The sequence below is a fragment of the Mytilus galloprovincialis genome, chromosome 2 (assembly GCF_965363235.1).
Source record: "Mytilus galloprovincialis chromosome 2, xbMytGall1.hap1.1, whole genome shotgun sequence".
Classification (NCBI taxonomy): Eukaryota; Metazoa; Mollusca; class Bivalvia; order Mytilida; family Mytilidae; genus Mytilus; species Mytilus galloprovincialis.
In genome coordinates this window covers 33,648,269-33,670,599 of record NC_134839.1, presented here as the reverse complement: position 1 = coordinate 33,670,599, position 22,331 = coordinate 33,648,269, and the positions used below count along the sequence as shown (strand labels likewise).

At 32.7% G+C, this 22,331-nt stretch overlaps 1 protein-coding gene across 1 annotated transcript in view; it reads left to right on the top strand.

Moving 5' to 3' along the window:
• Positions 1-22,331, top strand: part of LOC143062016 (uncharacterized) — a 71,248-nt gene that overhangs the window by 15,914 nt on the left and 33,003 nt on the right. The window contains exons 3-9 of the mRNA XM_076233869.1: positions 2,285-2,443; positions 7,423-7,594; positions 11,963-12,126; positions 13,771-14,061; positions 14,893-15,242; positions 18,501-18,592; positions 20,546-20,629. Of these exons, the coding sequence (XP_076089984.1) occupies positions 2,285-2,443; positions 7,423-7,594; positions 11,963-12,126; positions 13,771-14,061; positions 14,893-15,242; positions 18,501-18,592; positions 20,546-20,629 (1,312 nt within the window). The remainder of the gene's footprint in view (positions 1-2,284; positions 2,444-7,422; positions 7,595-11,962; positions 12,127-13,770; positions 14,062-14,892; positions 15,243-18,500; positions 18,593-20,545; positions 20,630-22,331) is intronic.

Below are 22,331 nucleotides of genomic sequence, written 5' to 3'. Positions count from 1 at the left end.
TTATTATGTAGATGTATCCTTATTAACTATATAGTTCTATCATTATAACTTTGAATCCATATTAGAAACATGTGTTTTAACCGACCGGATTCTGTTTTGAGGAGTACCGAAATAATCCCTTTGGCCAGTTACCGATTTGATTCTGTTATTATAGACTTTTTAAACAAATTACTTCCCTTTTTCAATCGTAGACTGGTTCTATACCGGACAAGATTGGCTATTGCCAAAGCAAAGCATGATGCATTTAAAGTGATGTATCGGCGGTTAAACAAATTTCCCAGGGAAAATAATTTCTAATGTCAAAAGTATTAAGCTTAACAACAAATAAATATAATTGAAAGATTTGAAAACCTTGAAGATTACTCACATTACGCACAGGTAACGTTATTTCTGCTAGCTCTTCATTGTAAATAAAAATTAATATCCCTTATAAGGGAGACAATTAAAAAAGAGATCTTTAATTACATGGTCAATAACGAGATTTGGCAAATGGACTATTGCACCGTCGCCTTTATTCATATCCGTAAACATTGATAAACAGATGTTTTGTTTTATTTTTGCAATATTTTTAGAACAGTTTAACAAATGACTATGCTTACTTATATTGTTTTTTGAAAATTGATGCCTGTAAAAAGTGAAATCACAAAAATACTGAACTCCGAGAAAAATTCTACATGGAAAGTCCCGTATCAAATGGCAAAATCAAATGATAAAACGCTCCAAACGAATGGACAACAACTATCATATTCCTGACACGGTACAGGCGTTTTCAAATGTAGAAAAATGTTGGATGAGTTCTGTTTTATAGCCCTAAATCATTCACTTGTATGACAATCGCATCAAAGTCCATTATACAACGATGCGTGAATAAAACAGACATAATAGGAACAAATGGTAAAATAAGTCTACAACAGTCATCACCGTGTCACAATCTTTTATACATTTAGACATAAATCCCCTAAGACAAAGGCAAACATAACATATTTCATTTGCTGATTTTTAAAATTTGACCTTTATGGACGTCGCATTCGACATATCCGTAAGCAGTACTTTTTCATTAAATACTTCGTCAGTTAATGGTATTGGAATGCTTTGCGAATATATAAATACATTAAGCTACGTTGAAAGACGTGAATAATGTCAAATCATAAACTACACCTTTTTATTGTCTCTTAGAAAAATTGTCAGATTTCCGCTGCATTTTTTGTTTGTTTGCTAATGGGTGCAATTTTGTTTTGTGACGTTAAATTCCGTTCAAAAAAGTTTTATCGTGATCCTTTGATAACATCTTTTAAATGATCCAAACATTATTAGAAAATAATTGAAAACCGACAGAACAGTATCATATTGTTATCGTGATTAAATAAAGTATTTGAGCTTGTTTAAATAAAAACAGGTTTCTAATGTTTTACAAGTACTACAATTAGTCCAGAAAAAAATATCTGTTTGAAACAGAGGCAAGCGTGTGACGGTTGTCAATGTCATAGACGTTAAAAGGAAAATAAGCTGATGTGCTGTGATAACCAATGAAAGTTTTATATACTATACTGTTAATTATAGTCTTTTGTTTGTTTCAAAAGATCAAAAGAATGAGAACACGTAATTAAAATCTGTTTTCACAATAATTAAATCAGCTAAACATGCATGTCACACAAAAATCAGATGATAATTAGCTACGAGCTTATGTATTGATATGTTTTATAATCCAAACAATATGCATCATTAATACCAATTTTACTGTATTGATCAAAACCTTCAGTTTTTTTTGTTATCGATTACCTGTCAGTCAATCAATGCTGTGCTACTTTCATCTATAACAATGCGATACAGTTATATTTTCGTGTTTATTTTCTCATTCAGCGAAAATTATGCACAGTGAAAATTTAACATGACCATTTTGTCATGAAATTGCGAAAAAAAAGCCGACGCGAAAACAAAATAAGTATACAGATTTCTGAAACCAAATAGAAAAAAGATGTTTATTCACAAATGAAATGAAAATGATACCTTATTACCAATACCTCAGCTAAACATATTTGCTTTCTTGTGAACTTAAATGTAAAAGAAATGCCAACATAAAGTCTCATGAATGAACCTTAGAAAGTTGTCAAGCGACATAAATGAAAATTAGTTTATTTGGGTTGTTCTCCTTATATGACATAAAGTTTTATCTGATCATCGGCTTATTAGTCTTTAAAATAAATAAATAAATTTTATCATCAACTGTCAAATTTGAAAAAAAGTCTTTAGTTTATTAACTTTTATTTAATATTTCGTTTTCAAGGAACATAATCCCGAAAGAAGAGACAGTGTTTTATCTAAACTAATGTCATCTGTGATAGACAAAGAAGAGGCAGAGTATATCATATACTCTAGTGATCTCGTCAATGTTAAAGATATAGCAGCAAAAACAAGTATACCAACATATTCAAAATGGATGCATGTAAGTTTTTACTTTTCTTTATTGATACCAATCATTATTAAAAAGAATTGTTATATAGTAAGAGTAATGTTTTATCTTTATTTTCGAGTCTTCTATCACGGAAAACATCAGCATTAGGTATGTACTACGGATTCTTATTAAAAGTATTTAAAACATGTTGGGCTCAAATCTAATACTAGGGCTGGTTCCAGATCTATGGCAGCTTCCTTATCTATGGTAAATATGACGTCCTGCCTATTCCTAATGTTTTGTAAAATATTTAGAATCCTAATTTATGGCATTTGTTAGTTTCCTAATGTGTGGCAATTTTTTTACTTTACCAAATCTATGATAATTTTTCTGCAAATGGCGTATTAGTAGGTACGTATTTGACCAATGATTTTAAAGTTGCATTTGACAACTCAAAATATCCAAAGGAAGCGAATAAACTGCAGTAAGTAAAAGCCAGTATAGTAAAAACGGATTAGGAGTACTGCGAGGAGGCATATTCGTAACAATTTGTGAAATGTACACAGACTGTAGGGGTATATCGTGTGCCCCGAAGGATAAGCATTTCATACTCTTCGTTGTACCGGTTTGACCCTTCATATACAAAATTCACTCAACAACCCCAAAAGCAGTTTGCATTTTTACCTAATATTCACTTAAGCGTTACTATAAATCATTTTAAGTCCTGTAATGAACAATGACCTGCCTAAAACACGTGGATCTTTTGATCAGAGTATAAGTTACTACAACAACTTATGGATGTAACTATAAAATAGATACTGTAGGTACCTTGAGTAGCCCTATCTGTAGTTCAGTGAATGTGATGGATTTATTCAATAGGTCTCTTCGTCGGTCGAGGAGCCATGGACATCGACGCTATAATCCACCTGATATGCATAATGTTTCTATAGATGGCCTTGCCAAACATATCAATAAACCCCTTGGAATTCATCACATCCGCTCTAAACTGTACTCACTTCCGCTTTCTAGACTGAACTCTCTATTGAAAGCGTGTGAAGAATGCCATACTACAGATAGTCGATATACGAAGTATAATATAGTTGCCATGGTGATGGATATTGCTAACCATAGATTATTCAGACCCGTTTTTGAACATTCGGAGGAACTGCAAAAACGTTCATTCTTCAATTTGAAGTTCACAAACAAGGGTATTGATGCTATAAATATAAGTAATATTCTTTACCATAAAAGAGTAAAAAGCAACATTCCTTCTTACTTTAAGAATCAATCTTCTCCTATAGTATCGTATTCCTACACCAACCCTGTTCATCTAAAAATTTCAATCACAAAAAAGTGTTGCAGAATCTAAATATTGATGACCTCAAAGCTAAACCACCTGATTGTGACTGTTCACATTCCCATTTCGTGTATAATCCTGCTGGCCATGTAATTTCTGGAGACCTAAACATAGTCAATAACTACAATTTGAGACAACTTTTTTCCAAGGAGAACTTTAACTACTAATGGATTCTGTTGAGGGTTATGCAAAAGACTGGGCAAAAAGAGAAAAGATTGAGGTTGACACTCTTTCGGAGTGGGTTAGATCAGTGAGGTCATTGATTCAGATAAGAGTAAGTAAGCTTAAAGGGTCATTGAGCACCAAAGCTCTTTCCATCTTTAAAGAACCTCTGGTCATAGAGGAGTTGTCTTGCCTCCATGGCAAATATTTTGTCGTTCCAGCTGACAAAGCCTCAAATAATTTTGGTTTTGTTTGCAAGAAACACTACATTGACTGCCAGATTAAGGAACTGGGGATAAATAACACACTTGGAAATCCTACATTTACACTAAGTACGCTTACGAAGCAGGAGATCCTGGAACACCACAAATCGGTTCTAATCTCCTTTGGTGTTAAAGCAAAGGATGAAGACCAGTATCTTCCATCCTTATATTGGATTCCAAAGCTTCACAAAAATCCTTATAAGGAAAGGTAAATTGCAGGTTCTTCTAAATGTTCCACTTAACCCCTTTCTAAAGTTCTTACTGCCATACTCACTGCAGTCAAAGAAGGACTTCAGAAATATTCCGAAACGGCATATTCAAGAATTGGTGTTAATCAGGTGTGGATACTGAAAATTTAAAAGAGTTGTTGTTGAATTTACAATCTCAATCATTAAAACATTGTACCAACATTAAAACCTTTGATTTTTCAACTCTTTATACCACTATTCCACAAACTAAACTTAAAGCTCGACTGAAAGAACTCGTCTGCTTATGTTTCTTTAACAAAAAGGGCACTAGACGCTTTAAATATCTAGTTTTGGGCAGGAATTCAGCTTACTTTGTGAAAAATCATACAGATTCAAGGAAAAAAAACACCGAAGAGGATATCACTGCCATGCTGGATTTTTTAATTGACAACATATTTGTTGAATTTGGAGGTTTGGTCTTCCAACAGACTATTGGAATCTCATTGGGTACCAATTGCGCTCCTCTACTTGACGATTTGTTTTTATATTCCTATGAAGCAGAATTTATCCAAGGGATTGTACAGAAAGGAGAAAAGAAATTAGCCCAGTCTTTTAATTTCACCTTTCGGTATATTGATGATGTTTTGTCTCTTAATAATAATAAATTCAGTGATCACTTACATTTAATATATTCAAGTGAACTTGAAATTAAAGATACTACCGAATCAGATAAATCTGCTTCATATTTAGACCTTTTTCTCGAAATGACTACTGGTGGTAGGTTGAATACCAAAATTTATGACAAACGCGATGTATTAATTATCCTATAGTCAACTTTCCATTTCTGTGTAGCAACATCCCAGCGGCACCAGTATATGGAGTATATGTGTCTCAACTGATACGTTACTCTAGAGCTAGCTCAAAGTACGTTGATTTTGTTGAACGAGGAATACTGCTCCTCAAAAGTTGCTAAGACAGGGCTATGATCAGTCAAATTAAAGTCATCACTCAAGACATTTTACGGTCTCCATCATGAGCTGATTGGCCATTATCACAAAAGTGTGTCAGACTTCATTTCTGATATTCTTCCTCAGTCATAATAACTTCAATCATTACCGAACTGAACAAAGAATTAACACGACGGGTGCCGTATACGGTGCAGGAAATGCTTACCCTTCCGGAGCACCTAATTTCACTCCCGGTTTTTAGTGGAGTTCGTGTTGTTTCTTATTTATTATTTATAACTTGATGTAAATGTCCCTTGGTTTTGTGAGTCTTTGTTTACTCCTTGGTTTTGATTGTTATTGTCTTAACAATAATCCTTATTTATCCAATCCTTATTTATCCAACAGTTTAGCTATTCTCCTTATACAAAGCGGAAAATAATGTCAATTTTATAAAAATTCAATGCCATTTTTTTCCAAAATCTCAAGAAAGATCATTTACTACAATAGTACATCTAGTCTCTGTTATATTGCTGACAAATGATTTTGGTTATATAACATCAGAAGAAATTTAAAGAGACCATAGACAAAAAAACAAAAACAATGAAACCAGAAAAAAAGCAAACTTATATGCACAGTAAAAACTCATACAAATAAGGTTGAGGGTAACACAAGGAACACCAGTAGAAGAAAACTATGAGTTGAAACAAACAATTTTGAAATATCATCTAATGTCATCGTTAGCCAGGGCACATTACATGACGTTATTGAATTTTGACAGGAAAGTACGTAAAGTGCATATTGAATAAAACAAAAAGCAGACATAGATTTGTGATTTGGTTTGCGTTTGTGCTTCATATTTACCATAAATTAGCAATTTGCCACAGATCTCGAACCCACCATGGATTGGGGTCCTATCTTTTCACTACAGCTTCTTTAGAGCTACAAGACAGATATATCAATGTAAACTTAAGAAACACCCGAACGAATCTATGAACGAGATCATGTGCGTCCGGAAGGAAGGTAATTAACAACCCGTTGCGATAATCACAAGTCAGTCAACACTGTTACAAAAAGTATATTGACTGGTCAAACCACTAATTGCTTAATATTTACCCCGCCCTTTCCAAAACACGATAATCGTTATTTGAGACACGGACACTGCTTATCCGTCAAATAGTTCCTAATGATTTCTGGTGTTTCAATTGCATTTGTTTTAACTCTGCCAGTGAAATATTTGCTTTTTATAAGATCTTTATTTAATGAATGGTCAACAATTGTAAATTCAGAGGACCTTTGCACATCGGATTGGTCGAAGACGGTATTAGAAAAAAATGTGACTCAAAAACAATAAAGTCTAATATTATACTTAAGAACTCGTTTATTACTTCCCTTCTTTTATATTTTTTTTTACCATTCCGAACACTCTGGTTTGCTTTAAAAAGGGTTCATGAGATTCGATCAGTTTTTAAACTCTATTAACTTAACTATTTTGAATGATTTTGCAGGAAATCTAGATCTTTGGAAGTATTGAAAATTCACATCCGATTGACATGGATTGAATATATCAATTAAATCATAGAATTTTGAAAGTCATCTAACGAATCAGAAAAAAAGGGTTTACAAATTTAGAAAAAATTAAGTTCAACAACTTTACGACCAAGTTAGAACCAAAAGATCTATTCACATAATGGTTTAAGCGCATTTGACTGGAATATTTAGTTTGCTCTCTTTGAATCCTTTTTCCCAAGCTTGTACCCCAATACATGTTATTTGTATTGCTTTTTTTGGAGTTCATACGATTCCCTTATGTGTAGTTTATATTGGTAAGTCGCTATACGAAATGTACGGTACTGCTGTCGTCTTTTATATCGTGAAACAAAATAAGCTTATTATTTGTTATCTCTATCTACGTCGGACTTATCAATTGCACTTGAATCAAATTAGCCTCGAGTGAAAATCAAAGATTAAGTTAAATAGCATTGAAAACCTAAATGAACAAATCAAAACAAATTACGTCTGAGGCCATTTACAATTGGGTAGAAAAATACAGTTGACACGGATAAAGTTGAAAACGTGTATATTATATATTTTTAATATGTAATATTATGTAAAGGGAATTCTTGGGACAACTTCATCATGGAAATCTGGATTTTGGATATTACACAACAACTTGTTATTCCCTGCTTTAACAAACGGTGCTTTGTCTGTACCAGGATCAAAGGCATGGTATGCAACAACCGTCGGGGATAGCAGTGCTGATCTTTTCTATATATGTTTGACTGCAGGTAATTAGTCATATAACGGTGAAGATAAATCAAGCATGTAAAATAATATGTATATTTTCATCAATTAAAATTGTTTAATTTGTTCCACTTTTTGACATAAAACAAAATACAACATTGCAAAAACACAAAACGACAAATAATATCTCAAAATCAACTTACTCCGTTTATGTTTTAATAAAAGACAGCATAGAAGATACAGTAAAACTTAAAAGGGAAACAAAACGATCAGTAAGAAAAACGAAATCTCACTTGAATGGTGATTTAAAAAAAATTATGTAGAAAAGTCGACAACAACAAACCTAATAAAATTGAGAATGGAAATGGGGAATGTGTCAAAGAGACAACAACCTGACCATAGAGCAGACAACAGCCGAAGGCCACCAATGGGTCTGTAATGCAGCGAGAAACTTCCGCAACCGCAGGCGTCCTTCAACTGGCCCCTAAACAAATATGTATGACTACTGAGAGATATAGGACAAGGAACACCAAAACCTGAAAACTGTTGTTTTGTTGAGGCCTCTAGTTGTTCTACAATTTATGATTCTTTGCTTTAGTCTAGTTCATTTACAACCATCAAATATCTCATCATCAACTTTTGTCTTTAAACATAAGAAAAAAGTGGAACTAACTTTTTATGCCCCACCTACGATAGTAGAGGGGCATTATGATTTCTGGTTTGTGCGTCCGTCCGTGCGTTCTTTTTTTGTTTTTGGTCAAGGTAGTTTTTGATGAAGTTGAAGTCCAATCAACTTGAACCTTAATACACATGTTCCCTATGGTATGATCTTTCTAATTTTAATGCCAAATTAGATTTTGTTATCCATTATCACGGTCCATTGAGCATGTTAAATGACAGTGCGAGTGGGGCATCAGTGTACTTAAGACACATTCTTGTTTTTAAATGTAAAACATATTGGGTTGTTTAAGTTTAATTTCCTGCTTTTAATGATCTTTTCGATTCTGATTTTTTATTAATCTTTGTCTCTTCAAACTACACTTCACATAATCTTATCAAACACAAGTTTTCCTGTTTAAATAATTGATTGTGTGGTAAATCTGAATGCAAATATATATGCTGCACCTAACAGCCTTCTTCTTTAATGTGAAATATAAATATGCTAGATATAAATGTGAAAGATATATATGCTAGTTAAAATTACCGGAGGTGGGATGAGATAATTGAAGCCGTTTATTTTCTCTCATAATATTTTTGTCCGTTTCGGCAAAAAAGTAAAATCACAAAAATACTGAACTCCGAGGAAAATTCAAAAAAGTCCCTAATCAAATGACAAACTCAAAATCTCAAACACATCAAACGAATGGATAACAACTAACAAACAGACACAAAGGTAACAAGAACTATCTTTAAAAAAGATATCCGACATATTTAAATTTGAGTATATGTTTAAAACTATCATTTCGATAACATTTAGAAGCACAAAGATACTATTTAAAGAACGTTTTCTCTGTTTGTCTTCAGTATTCTCGGTCCTCGTATCTTTCTGTTTACAGTCACCAAAACCCCGCGGAAATCTCACATGCGTAGGTGCGTTCTAAATAAAGGCAACAGTAGTATACCGCTGTTCAAAACTCATAAATCCATGGACAAAAAACAAAATCGGGGTAACAAACTAAAACCGAGGGAAACGCAGTCATGTACGTTCGTACAACAAAGTTTACATTACAAATTATATAATTGTCCCGAATTAACAGCTGTCACGGATGCAAAGAGCTGGAGATAATAAAAATATAACTCTTTGTAAGATCTAATTCAAATATTTATAGTTTTTCACTTGCTTTCCATCACGATATAATTAACGAGACGTTTTTTCAAACACAACCAAATCACCCACCATGACAGCATTTTGTCCAATCACAGAAAGTATTTTCGAGCATGCGTATTCTGTTGCCATAGTGAAGCGTCCTTAAGTTCAAAGGGCACAAACCGAAACTAATACCGACTACGTCGGAAAAATCTTAAAAAGGTGTACAGTAGTCAACATTGTGTTATCATCTTAATCACTATAAAAACAAACAAATGTAACAAAGAAGCTCAAAAAGGTATACATCAGATATAACAACCTCATTCATTGTTTATTTTTTATACGATTTTAGTTATCTATATAAAATCCACCCATTATAATATAGAGTTTATTGACATATTGTATGTATTCCAATTGTTCCCTTTTAATAGACAGATCTTGTAGTGTTATGAATCACAGTTTATAAAAAAAATTAAGTGAAGAAACGTCTAAATTACATTCAGTTCATAACTTCGAGAACACTTTCCTTATCTTGATGATATTCTTCTCTAAATAATCCATAATTTACTAAATATGTTGCTGGAATTTACTGACTGAAACTTACTTTAAATACCTCAAATAAACGGTGATAACCCTTCATTTCTAGATCGATAAATTGCAGATTAAACCGGGAAACACTACACTAAAATGTACGACAAAGTACACCTCACTGCAATGATTTGAACGACTTATAGAACAAACCGTGATTGAAACTGTACCGGTATATATCCAGTCAAACAAAACTATCTGGCGTATAAAATCATAAGCCTAGAACAATTGATAACACTGGTTCGATGCCACTGCTGGGTTTCAACATCCCCTTAATCAGCATTTCGGTGTTGGCATGAATATCAATTACTGAGGGTTCATTTATTTTCGGGGGTACCAATTTTCGTTCATTAAGGAAAACGTGTATATTCGTGAATAATTAATTTCGTGGTTTTGGCAAAGTCTGCATACATTCCGATTGTAAATTTGTATTGCGTTGAACATTTAAATTCGTGGAAAACCTGAACCCACGAAATCATGAAAATTGGTATCAAACGAATAGAAATGAATCCACAGTATATTGTCAAAAACGTTTTTTTTTAATTTCCTGTTTACAAAGGATAATATTTTCGAAATACTAAAACTGATGAGCGCGTCTGGCGTATTAAAGTATAATACTGGTACCTTTGATAACTATTTACACCACTGGATCGATGCCACTGCCGGTGGACATTTCGTCCCCGAGGGTATTACCATCCCAGTAGTCAGCACTTCGGTGTTGACATGAATATCAATTATACGGTCCTTTTTTTCTTCTAATTTCCTGTTTAAAACAGTATGAGTTTTTCGAAAAACTTATCTTATCCTAGGCATATATTACCTTAGCCGTATTTGTCACAACATTTTGGAATTTTGGATCCCCAATGTTCCTTCACTTTGTACTTGGCTTTCTAACTGTTTTGATCTGAGCGTCACTTATGAGTCTTATGTAGTTGACACGCGTGTCTGGCGTATTAAACTATAAGCTTGGTACCTATGATAACTATCTGAAAATACACGTGGACCTTAAAACAAAACAAACTTGTATCGATATATGTACAACTTCGATATATATAATCCTATGAACAGTCCTTTTACACCGTCTTACGTTGCATATTAATCACAGCTCGTTCGCTCTGCCTTTGTATGTTATAACGTTTTTGATTTCAATGAAAATAAACTATGGTTGGTTTTCCCATTTGAATGATTTTACACTAGTATTTTTGGGAAGCCTAGCTTGCTGTATGATGTGAGCCAAAGCTCTGTGTTGAAGACCGTACCTTGACCTATAATGGTATACTTTGATAAATTGTGACTTGGATGGAGTGTTGTCTCATTGGCACTCATGCCACATCTTCGGAGTATACATCTCCCAATTGATACGATCTTCCCGGGCTTATATTTCTTATCATGATTACCTTGATAGAGGGTTGCTGCTCTCAAGGAAGATATTAAACCAAGAGTTCCAAATGGTGAAGTTGAAATCATCTCTTTGTATATTCTAAGGATGCCATCACGAGTTGGTTGACCGTTATGGAATAACCGTTTCACAGATGATATCGGATATGTTCCTAACGTCTTTACAACAGTCCCCGTCCCTTTTCATGATTGTGACCCACCGAATTAGACTATTTACCGGGTTTGTAATAACATGAGCAACACGACGGGTGCTACATGTGGAGCAGGATATTCTTACCCTTCCGGAGCACCTGATATGGTGGGCTACAAGATGCTCAGTCTTTAATTTTCTATGTTATGTCTTGTGTACTATTATTTGTCTCTTTGTCTTTTTCATTTTTAGCCATGGTTTTGTCAGTTTATTTTCGATCTATGAGTTTGACTCTCCCTCTAGTATCTTTTTTTTAACCCCTTATTAATTGATTTTCTGAACATTGGTTGACACTTGTGTGGGTGGTTAATGTACATGATTTCGATAATGTTCGTCAGTATCTACGGGAATTAACTAGATATTAAAATGCATTTTTATTTCAATGAATGATGTAGTCTTGGCACATACTATATTATTTACTGTTGTCAGAAAATAAAGGCAATATAACGGAAATGCTGATAAGCATTATGGCAGGCAATCCATTTATTTACAAGAAGAAACTTCAGAACTTTGATTTCCTACAACCTTATTTCAAGGAAGTACGACCATTACAGACCTCGTTTGGTTATGAAATGTCAGCTTCGATGTTTTTGGTAAGAAACTATATGAACGTTTTGTTGGAGAGAAACTAAAGTTTAAGCTCGCCTTTATTAGTTTGTATATATATATGCTGTCGTGGATTAATACTTGTAGTACAATAGGTCAAAGGCTATATTGATTAATAACTAATAATAAAAGTATCTGCAGAGCTTGAAATGTATTTGAAAGATTTATTTGGTAAACTTTATTATGTTGAATCTTTTGTTTTAATAATACCGAAATGAGAAAAAAAGTAAATTGCCAATGAATACTCATACAGTATTTGTTCTGCGGATCACATTTTGAATGAGGACACATACATTTAAACGTAAATTGAATAAATAAATTGATGCTATCTTTGATATCGGCACTAAACAATTATTTTAGAGAATCTGAAAACCTATATACTTTGTGAAGTCATCTAATGAGTTTCATGGTATTGGTAGAAGTTTTTAAAAGTGTAAATTTATGATCGATCATAAAAAAAAAGAAAGAAATGAACTCTCCGAGCAACAAAAGAAAAGAATGCAACATAATACATATAAACCTAAAATCCTTAACTCCTACCCTTAGGCATAAAAAATATGTGCAACAATGTAGGCATACACTACAAAAGCAAAACGTAACCTTCAAACACACTCATTCGGAAGGGATATAGTTACAATACTGTCGTTAGGTTATTAAGGTTTGCGGTATTACAATTAATTCACTCAGAGGGTCTTTGTATCAGAAATAAACACGTTTATTGTTATCCTGGTACCTTTGATAACTAATTGTTGTAAAAACAGGTTGTTGGCATGATGCATATATTTTATGATGGTTTGATACTTAACTCATCACAGGAGGAATTATGCTTGATTTTTATATAATGAAAGCATTATCTTTCAATCGATTTATTTAAGGTCTTCGGCTTGCCTATCAGTAACTGATAGTTTTCCTTTGTTAATTTATGTATCATTGCCATTTTGCTATTTTATTAAATACTTATTCTGACATCAGACTCTGACTTTTTTTAAATAGTTTCAGTGTGCTTTTTGTTGTGTGTCTTTTTATTCTACATAGCCAAGATATATATGGGGATGGTTAGGATCTCACAAAACTTGCTTACCGCATTGTTGCACTAGTTCCAAGTTGATTTTCTTGCTGTGTTGACGACCCATTGATGGTCTTGGGATGTGTTCTGCTCTTTGGTCGTCTTGTTGTCTCTTAAACATATTCCCCGTTTCAATTCTCAATGCTATGTGATACCTAGAACAAATGCTTACTCTTACAAAAATGGAGGATTTTGTCAACATCAAAACTAATTGGGATGTGTAGATAAAATCGTGATTTAACAAATGGTATATATTTAGAATTACTTAATCGAGAATATTAAGTGACGATTAAAGTTGGGAATAGATAAATGTGACAACTTTCCGGAAGAATTCCGTTTCAAAATTATCATCGAAAGCTTGTTATTAGCTTGATTTTGTTACGCCTATCAACAGAGTCTGAAATATTGTCAAAACGAAAGACTGATCTTGATTTGCATATATATTTATCTCACCAAAGAAAGTAACCTTCGTAGGCATTATCTTTAGTTGCGCGTTATCATTGGTTCACCAACGATTCTTTTCGGAATTTCATTTAACATATTCATTATTATTCTTTTCCATTAGAATTGTATGTACACATCAAGAAGGAATGTTTCCACAAACTGCCTGTTTACATACGCCGTAACCACAGGTGTTGGTATAAATGTATTTACACGACCAAGGGGGATGATCAAACACAGCACCACATTTTGCTACGATGATCAATCGCTTTCTGTTTTTGATTTTCTGAAATTAGAACAAAGTTCCTTATTAAAGTCTGGTTTTACATATTCAATATTTGCCTTGAGCGATAACTCTGGTACGACATGTTTCGGACAAGATGTTGCAGCAAATGCAGAGACAGTGGCTGTTATGGCAAGTATATCAATATGACAAAAATGACGTTGTAGAATGAAATTGGGATCATATACTGAGGTGTGCAAAATTCAAAAATGCCTCTTGAAATTTCACTGTGACCTGTTTGTGTCCGACAATTTTATGTATTTTTAAAACATGCATTCATATCGACATATGAATATATATGTAGCAAAATATGAGTGTACACTCTTATCCTACTATTTCATTATCCTTGATCATATCTGAAAATTAGATAATATTTGCAACAAAGCTAGACAGAACAGACTGTAAAGAATCAAGTTCGTGTTACTACACACATTAATTCCGACTAGATAATGTTCGTAAATAAATGATTTTATTTCATATAAGTGTGCGCCAAGCTCGATGATTATATCTTTACTTAAATACAACTTATTTACAGTGGGATAGTGTTTTCTATTAGCTCGTTGAAAAATGAAAGCATAATGGTGTGTGAGTGTACCATACATCTAATGCAATTTTATTTAACATTTTTAATGATTGTGTCCTCCAATACGTGTAAAATAATACTGTCTTAAATCTTCTATGAAAACTATAACCAGACTTTATGAGAAGATGCGTTAAATTACTAACACTAGTTTTATAGAGAAGAATAGCTTGGTATCTTATCGTAAGCTTTCTCGTAGTTACTCAAGCGTCCAATAATACTGTATAGGATATCTTGTAGACCATGTCCTTGTGTTAAATAACATAACGTTAGTTTTATATTTATGATGTTTGTCAAAAAAAATTCCGAAAGAGGTTGTCAAATGTCTTTCTATAATTGAATTTTGTTCGATCACTTTATCTCTATCCAACTATTAATTTTAGATTTGTGCTACCTTACCAAAAGTTCACATGAACATTATCAAGTCCGCTCGGCTAACACAATGGTATTGTATGCGAAAAAATAAAAATCTGAAGCACAATACAGAGATTTCAAATTTTCCTGTAATGCAACAGACACCCTTTTCAAAATCATCGATGGAAAAAGGCGAAGGTGGCAAGACTATCAATACAGCAATAGCTTATACTTCCGATGCTTCTGATGAAAAGAATGAGACCAAGTTTTGTCAGATGTATGACTGTAAAATTAATGAAGATACACAAAACAAACAAGAAATGGTTGATATCGATGCATTAAAGAATCCTTTTATGAAAAACCAGAAAACTGCTGACTGGTAATTAAGCTTTGATTTATCATAGTTAGAAAACAGATTCAACGGTTTGCATTGTGATATAAGAGTGTATAAAGCCGCATTATGCCAGACAAACAAGTCAAATTATTCCCTTTTTACATTCGTTGTCTGCTTTTTTATGCAATAATTTTTTGACAGACATTTGGTATTGCTATACAAACAAGCTATACCGACTTGTTTCTTTATTTCCTATATACGACAGAACTGGTACAACATATTCCTTAAACAAATGAAATGGGATGAGATATCTATTTAGCTCCATATACATCTATATAAGTAATATTCTTTAGGATAATTAAATTCAAAAAATTAATATAAGCTGATTTGGCATAACACCAGTGATAGAACTAACAACCAGAGCTACAATGAAGTGGAAGTACGAAATTATAACCATCTAATCGCCATCAACATTGAGAATAACCAATACCGTATATTCGGTTGTATCAGGTTCTGATATAAGAAATTTAAACAATGTAAACACGAGAACTTATTCCCTATCGTGTTGACATTGTCTACTTCGCGATATCGTCAATGTCAACGATGTTGACAGGAGTATGACACGATATCGACAACACTGTACAATATCGTGTTGACATTGTCTACTTCGCAATACCGTCAATGTCAACGATGTAGACAGGAGTATGAAACGATATCAACAACGTTGTAGAAAATTGTGTTGACATTGTCTTCTTCGCGATATCGGCAATGTCAACGATGTAGACAAGAATATGAATTGATATCGACAACTTTGTACAATATAGTGTCAACATTGTCTACCTCGCGATATTGTCAATGCTAACGATGTAGACAGGAATATGAAACGATAACGACCACGTTGTACAACATCGTGTAGATATTGTCTACTTTGCGATATCGTCAATGTCAACGATGTAGACAAGAGTTTGAAACGATGTAAACACCTTTTTTTTTAGAAAACTAAAGGTTTAATTATATACAATGATGTAACGCAAATAAAATCAATAAAATAAAATAGCGGAATTTTACCTGCATAGGAATAATAGAAACACTTTCTTTTTTAATTTATATACTTATTTGAAAAGAAGTTTGAAAAATTACATATAAAACATAATAAAAAAGCAGCAAAGTAATTTCGACTTTCCTACTGAATTGATTTCATACGCATTAAGGAATTTTAGTTTAAAATACTATTTAATTTAGGACATTTTCTTTGCATTCTTTAAAAATTATTTAAGGAGTGACTGTCTATTCTAAATTATCTCAAAATGTGGTGCACACTAAATAATCTGCGAAGTGGTTATCGAAACTCAATACCAAATTTTATGATAAAAATGATGATTTTTCATTTCCTATCGTTAATATATATCTCAACTTGTAAGACTCGCTCGTGTTTATAACTACGTATAAAAATTTAGCGAGATAAATTTGTGTATTACTGAAAAGTTATTACACCAGGGTTTTCGATATCGCTAATTAGTCAAAACATTTACTAACGTTTATCATCGTTACAAGGACATCATTCGTAAACATAATTCAACATGCAGACATACTGATACGTTCAGGTATTTCACATTCAATGTTTAATTTTAATAGTCTTTACATATGTCGGCATTCACCTCCAACCCTTATAAAACCTTTAAACACACTTATTAAGAAGGGATATAGTTATGATACTGTTGTCAGGTCATTAAATATTGCATATTTTGGCTTTAATATTGATTCACTTATACGGTCTTTGCATCGGAAATAAACACATTTTTTTCTAAAACCAGTTGTTTGCATGACCGGGTTCTGTTCTTTTCATATATTTTATGATGGAATAATAATGAACACCTACGGGAGGGATTGATATTCATATAGAGCCGGTTACTGCTTTGTTAATGTATGTATTATTGTTTTTTTTTTTGTTTACTTTCTTTTGTTACTATTCTGACTAAAGACTCGTACGTCCTTTGAACTAATATTTTCTGTGCGTATTGTTGGGTGTTTTTTTTTCGACATTGAGACATTAACTGGAGGTCTAGGGGAGTTGATATCTCAAAAACATGTTTAACCCCGTCGCATTGTTTCGCCTGTCCCAAGTCAGAAGCCACTGGACTTTGTTAGTCTTGCATAATTTGAACTATTGTTTGTTGAGTATGACGTCCACTTTCACTGAACAAGCGTATGTTTTTGTTTCGGGGCCAACGGAAGTACGCCTCATGGTGCAGAAGTTTCTCGCTGCATTGGGGACCCATGGCTGTTGTCCTCTTTTTGGTCAGGTTGTTGTCTCTTTGACACATTCCCCATTTTCATTCTCAATTTTATTCCTTATAATTAAATTATATATTCCATTCTAAGTCGGGGTTAATTATGGAAAAAAATGATGAGGTCACGTTCATATAACAAAATTGTGTCTATGAGCTGATAGACAAAACACTATTAACCTATCAGAAGTCGCGATATATCCTGAATTCAATTCTTTAAGGTCATATCATTGCAATCAGCAATTCAAAGATAGAAAAACCTGTTCATACTCTATACAAATGATACAGTTTAAATAGATATTGGAATTCAGCTTTTTTTATAGCCAAATTTTATAGTTTTTTGTTTCTTTTGTATCATATATTCATACACAAAATTTCAAATAATAAGCAAACCAACAGATAACTATAAGAATATAATTCACAAGTCTGTTTCTATAGAGATTTAAAGGATAGATATAATTAAAGACATGGTCAAAACTTGTCAACATATTTTAAAAACCGATCAATTATGTAAGCGAAATCGATTATTGTCTACAAAACACGAAAACATTTTGTACTATTTTTGTATAGGCTCACGGAAAATGTTATGCAACACACCAGTCAATGGACGCAAGTGTTCAGTTATTCATATAATTTTGTTTAAGAAATAAAAAAAATACATAGCCATTATCAGAAGAAGGCAAAAATTAAGTTGAAATTCATTTCAGCCCCATGTCAACAACAATCACTAGAACTTTTACCCTATAAGTTGCAACAAATAATGGCAAGAATACGTTTACTATGTTCTTGTTAAATAAATCGAGAAAACTGAGGTAGCAACAGAATACAATTGGAATAGCAAATCACACAACTTTTTTGGTATCCGAAGATTTAAGACAGTGAAAAACTCATAGATCGAAAATATACAGACAACATCATGGATAAAAAGAAAAAGACAGATAAATAGTGCACAAGACACAACATAGAAATTTTATTGGTAAAGTACAATGTCTTAAATACATATTTTTTTGTAAAGGTTCAACGTTATTGCAAATGATGTAAGAATGCAACATATCATTGAAAATCCACGGAAAAAACAAAAGATTAACAAACAGACTAACTATAATGGTAAGTATCACACTAACTAATAAATGTCGTGATGTGGAATAGTTTCAATTGGAATAACAACTCACTGTAATTTCCTTGATAAATCTTAAACGATTCAAACGGGTTATAAAAGCAAATTTCAAAGAAACAATATCCGTACTGTTATGCCAGTCCTATGATAAAAATAACCAGGTATGTGTTTATATTTCTTTTGATTGAGTTCAGCCATTTCGATTGATATTTTATAGTGTGTCTTTCCATGTTGTGATATTACACTATTGTTTCAGATAAGGGTGAAGGTTTGGTACTATTAAAACTTGTAAACCCGCTTCAATTGTTATCACCTGTCCTAAGTTAGGAATCAAATGTTTATCAGTTGTCGTTTATTGATGTGGTTTATAAGTGTTCCTCGTTATATAGATAAGACCGCTGGTTTTTCCCGTTTAAATGGTTTTACACTTGTAATTGTAGGGGCCCGTTATAGCTTTTTGTTCAGTTTGAGACAAGGCTCAGTGTTGAAGACCGTTCTTTGACCTATAATAATTTACTTTCATAAATTGTAACCTTGATGGAGATTTGTCTCATTGGCACGCATACCACATCGTCTTATATCTATGATCTACACTTGGCATAATGAACGAAAAGTAAAAACTTAATTTATTAATCTACTAAATACATGTAACACTAAACAGATGCTCACGTAGCAAAGTTTTTGACAGATATCCAGGCCTTAGATTTTAGCTTCTATAAAACAAGGTTTGACATTTCGTTCTTTCAAAATTTTACCTATACCTTGTCAGGAGAGACAGTTATTTGACACTCAATTACTTAGTTGATAACGTTTGAGTTGTCTGTATTTTTGGGTCTTTCTTTATTTTCATTTATCTTGGAGTTCCGTATTTTTAAAAGAGCAAGGTTGAAACCGAACTTTAAAATACTAGAGGCTTCATTCGAGTATTTTGCCAGATAAGGTACATTCTCCGTATGGTTAAAGTATGTGAGTATTTTGTATAAATCATGATATGAAAAAAAGCATGACTAGTTTCGGTCTTTTAAAAGAATTTCTTCAGAGGCTGAATTTGACTTACCAAATGTTAAAAAGAGACTATAGTAGAACATCTGAAATAAGTCTTTCACTGCAGCAATTTTACATTTAACAAAACATTTAAAAAAAACTAACCTACAATTCAGCGGCACAGAAATGGGCTCCAAAGTGGCACCGTCTTATACAAATATCTTTATGGGTCATTTAAAAAATAAACGACTAAATAGATCCCCTGTAAAGTCATTCTTATTTTTCATGTTGTGAAGATGAAACATTCAAAATTTCAGGGACCTCATTACGAGTTTGTTGACCATTATGAACTATCGTTTTCATAGATGATAACGAAAATATTCCATTTGTAGTTACCACAATCCCGTCTGCTTTTAATCTTATGTGACATAACAAAAACAATCACTTGACTTATGCTAACATCAGCAACACGACAAATGCCACTGAAACTTATCTTGGATGTTGTGTTTTGTTTGCTTATTTTTTAATTGAGTCTGTTTGTCATTGTTTGCCATTGCATTATAAAAATTAAAAATTGTGGTATAATAACAAATAAGACAAAATAATCTAAACGCAATTGAAGTTGATGTAAACAATTATAGGCAACAGTACGGCTTTTATCTATAAGAAAACCCATACCGAATGGTATTTTATTGAATGCTACGTTAGTTTGTTTCCAACTTATGAGTGTGAATGTCCTTTTGGTATCGTTTGCCTTTCTTTCACGATCCCGTTTTCTTTTCCTAGATAATGCAATACCTAAATGGACTAATAATCCATTTTATTAATCAATAATCAAAAATATTACATATGCAACCTTTTTGGAATCGAATACGGTACTGTTGAGCATGGTCACAAAACGTTAAGAAAAATAGTACATTAGTTAATTCACTTCTTCAATATTTCTCTTTTTTTTTCAGCAATTAAGATTAAAGGATCATTGGAAGTTAGTCGATTTCTGTTAAAAAACGTAAAGGCAGTCTTAGGATTATTTTGTCGTGAGGGTAAGTTGGTAATTGACTTTAGCATTTGGATTAAATAATAAAATTGAACGTTAGTACAGGAAGTTATACTGGTCTCTTAAATATAAATTTGAAAGATTGGGCGTCACTGATGGATTTTTAGACGAAACGTCTTATCATTATGTACGTAAGACGCGTGTTTTGTCCACGAAAGTAGTAGGAGAACTGGAAGTTTAAGCGATCTAATTATCGTCTTTTATCATACCAATTAACGTCTAAGGAGGATAATTTCGCGTGCCATTTTTTTTTTCGCGACTTTTGTGTGTTCAAATATAACGCGAATATAAGTTGTGGCAAATATATGTTAGAATTGGTTTATTCCTTATTTAAAAAAAAATTGATATAGTGAGATTAAATCGCCGCAAAGTGGTCTTGAAAGATCTTAACGCAAAATAATGCATCCGCGAAAAATTAGTTGGTTTTCATTATATCACAAATTTAGAAGTACCCCCTTATGAAGAAAAATAATACTAACTAATTGATGGGATACGAAGTTTGGCCTATAAACGTTTGAGAATTATAAAGAATGCCAATATCTTAATATCTCTTCGTTCATCATTTGAAGGAAGAGGATGTAATCTAGGATCTTTCCGAAAGGTAAAATACTTTTCCACAGTGTGATATGGAATTTTCGAGATAGGTTGCTGTGTTGAGACATTACAAGAATAGACACAACATCAATTAACCTTATCCACAGAGCAGTCATCCGTATACATCACCATCACCATCACTGCCACACCGTCTCCTCCTCCAACACCGCTGAAAAACATAATTAAAGAACTCATACGTAATGAGTTACACGTTATAATGTTGATCATCGAAAGAAAATAATTAATTTCATTAATTATTCATATAATGATGATGACGTAAAAGGATATCTTCAATGAATATCCGTATTGGAATCATCTTCCTTGGTGTTTTATAATCGCTTAATTCAAGAGTGTTTCTAGTGATTGAAAAATGCCAACTAAAGTTTGAAGTTGTAGCATTGAACACTCAAAACTCCGTAAGACTTTGCTAAAAACACAAGTAAGATAATATAGTCCCGAGTAAGTTAACCCTTTGCATTTCGAAAAAAATCATGAAGTTCTTTAAACAGTTAATCAATAATTATACCATATCAATGATTGTGCATGCCAAAACAGAAAAACTGACTACTGGGATAATGATACTCCTTTTTTTATCTGTAAATAAAACAAAATGAAAATTGCCATAAGGATAACAAAATACATTCTCAAACATCCTTTGCAGCATGTATATGGGACTATTTGTTGTCCTAGGTGGTGGATGAAGGTATTTTTTTAAAATTCGGTTCAATAAAACATATTATGATTAGTTATAAATCATCATGTATTTATTGTGCCTGAGATATCAAATATTATTCTATGTGTCGCAGCGAGAAAAGTTTTTTTTGTCATTACGGACAAGTAAGTTGTTGATGCTCATTCGTTCGTTGGTTGAAAACATTGATTTTGACAGATTTACGAGCATTCCCCTTTTTTTTATTAACTTTGATGTTTGGCATTATTGATATACTGTTGATCCTTGTATTATAACAAGTCAAGAAGAGTATACTTCTGAAAGATTAAAAGAAAATTCAATTTACATTGATCAAATTTTTCCCCCGGTGCATGATTTTATCGCTGTGTTGAAGATACATGGGTTGCATTTGACTGTTTTCTAC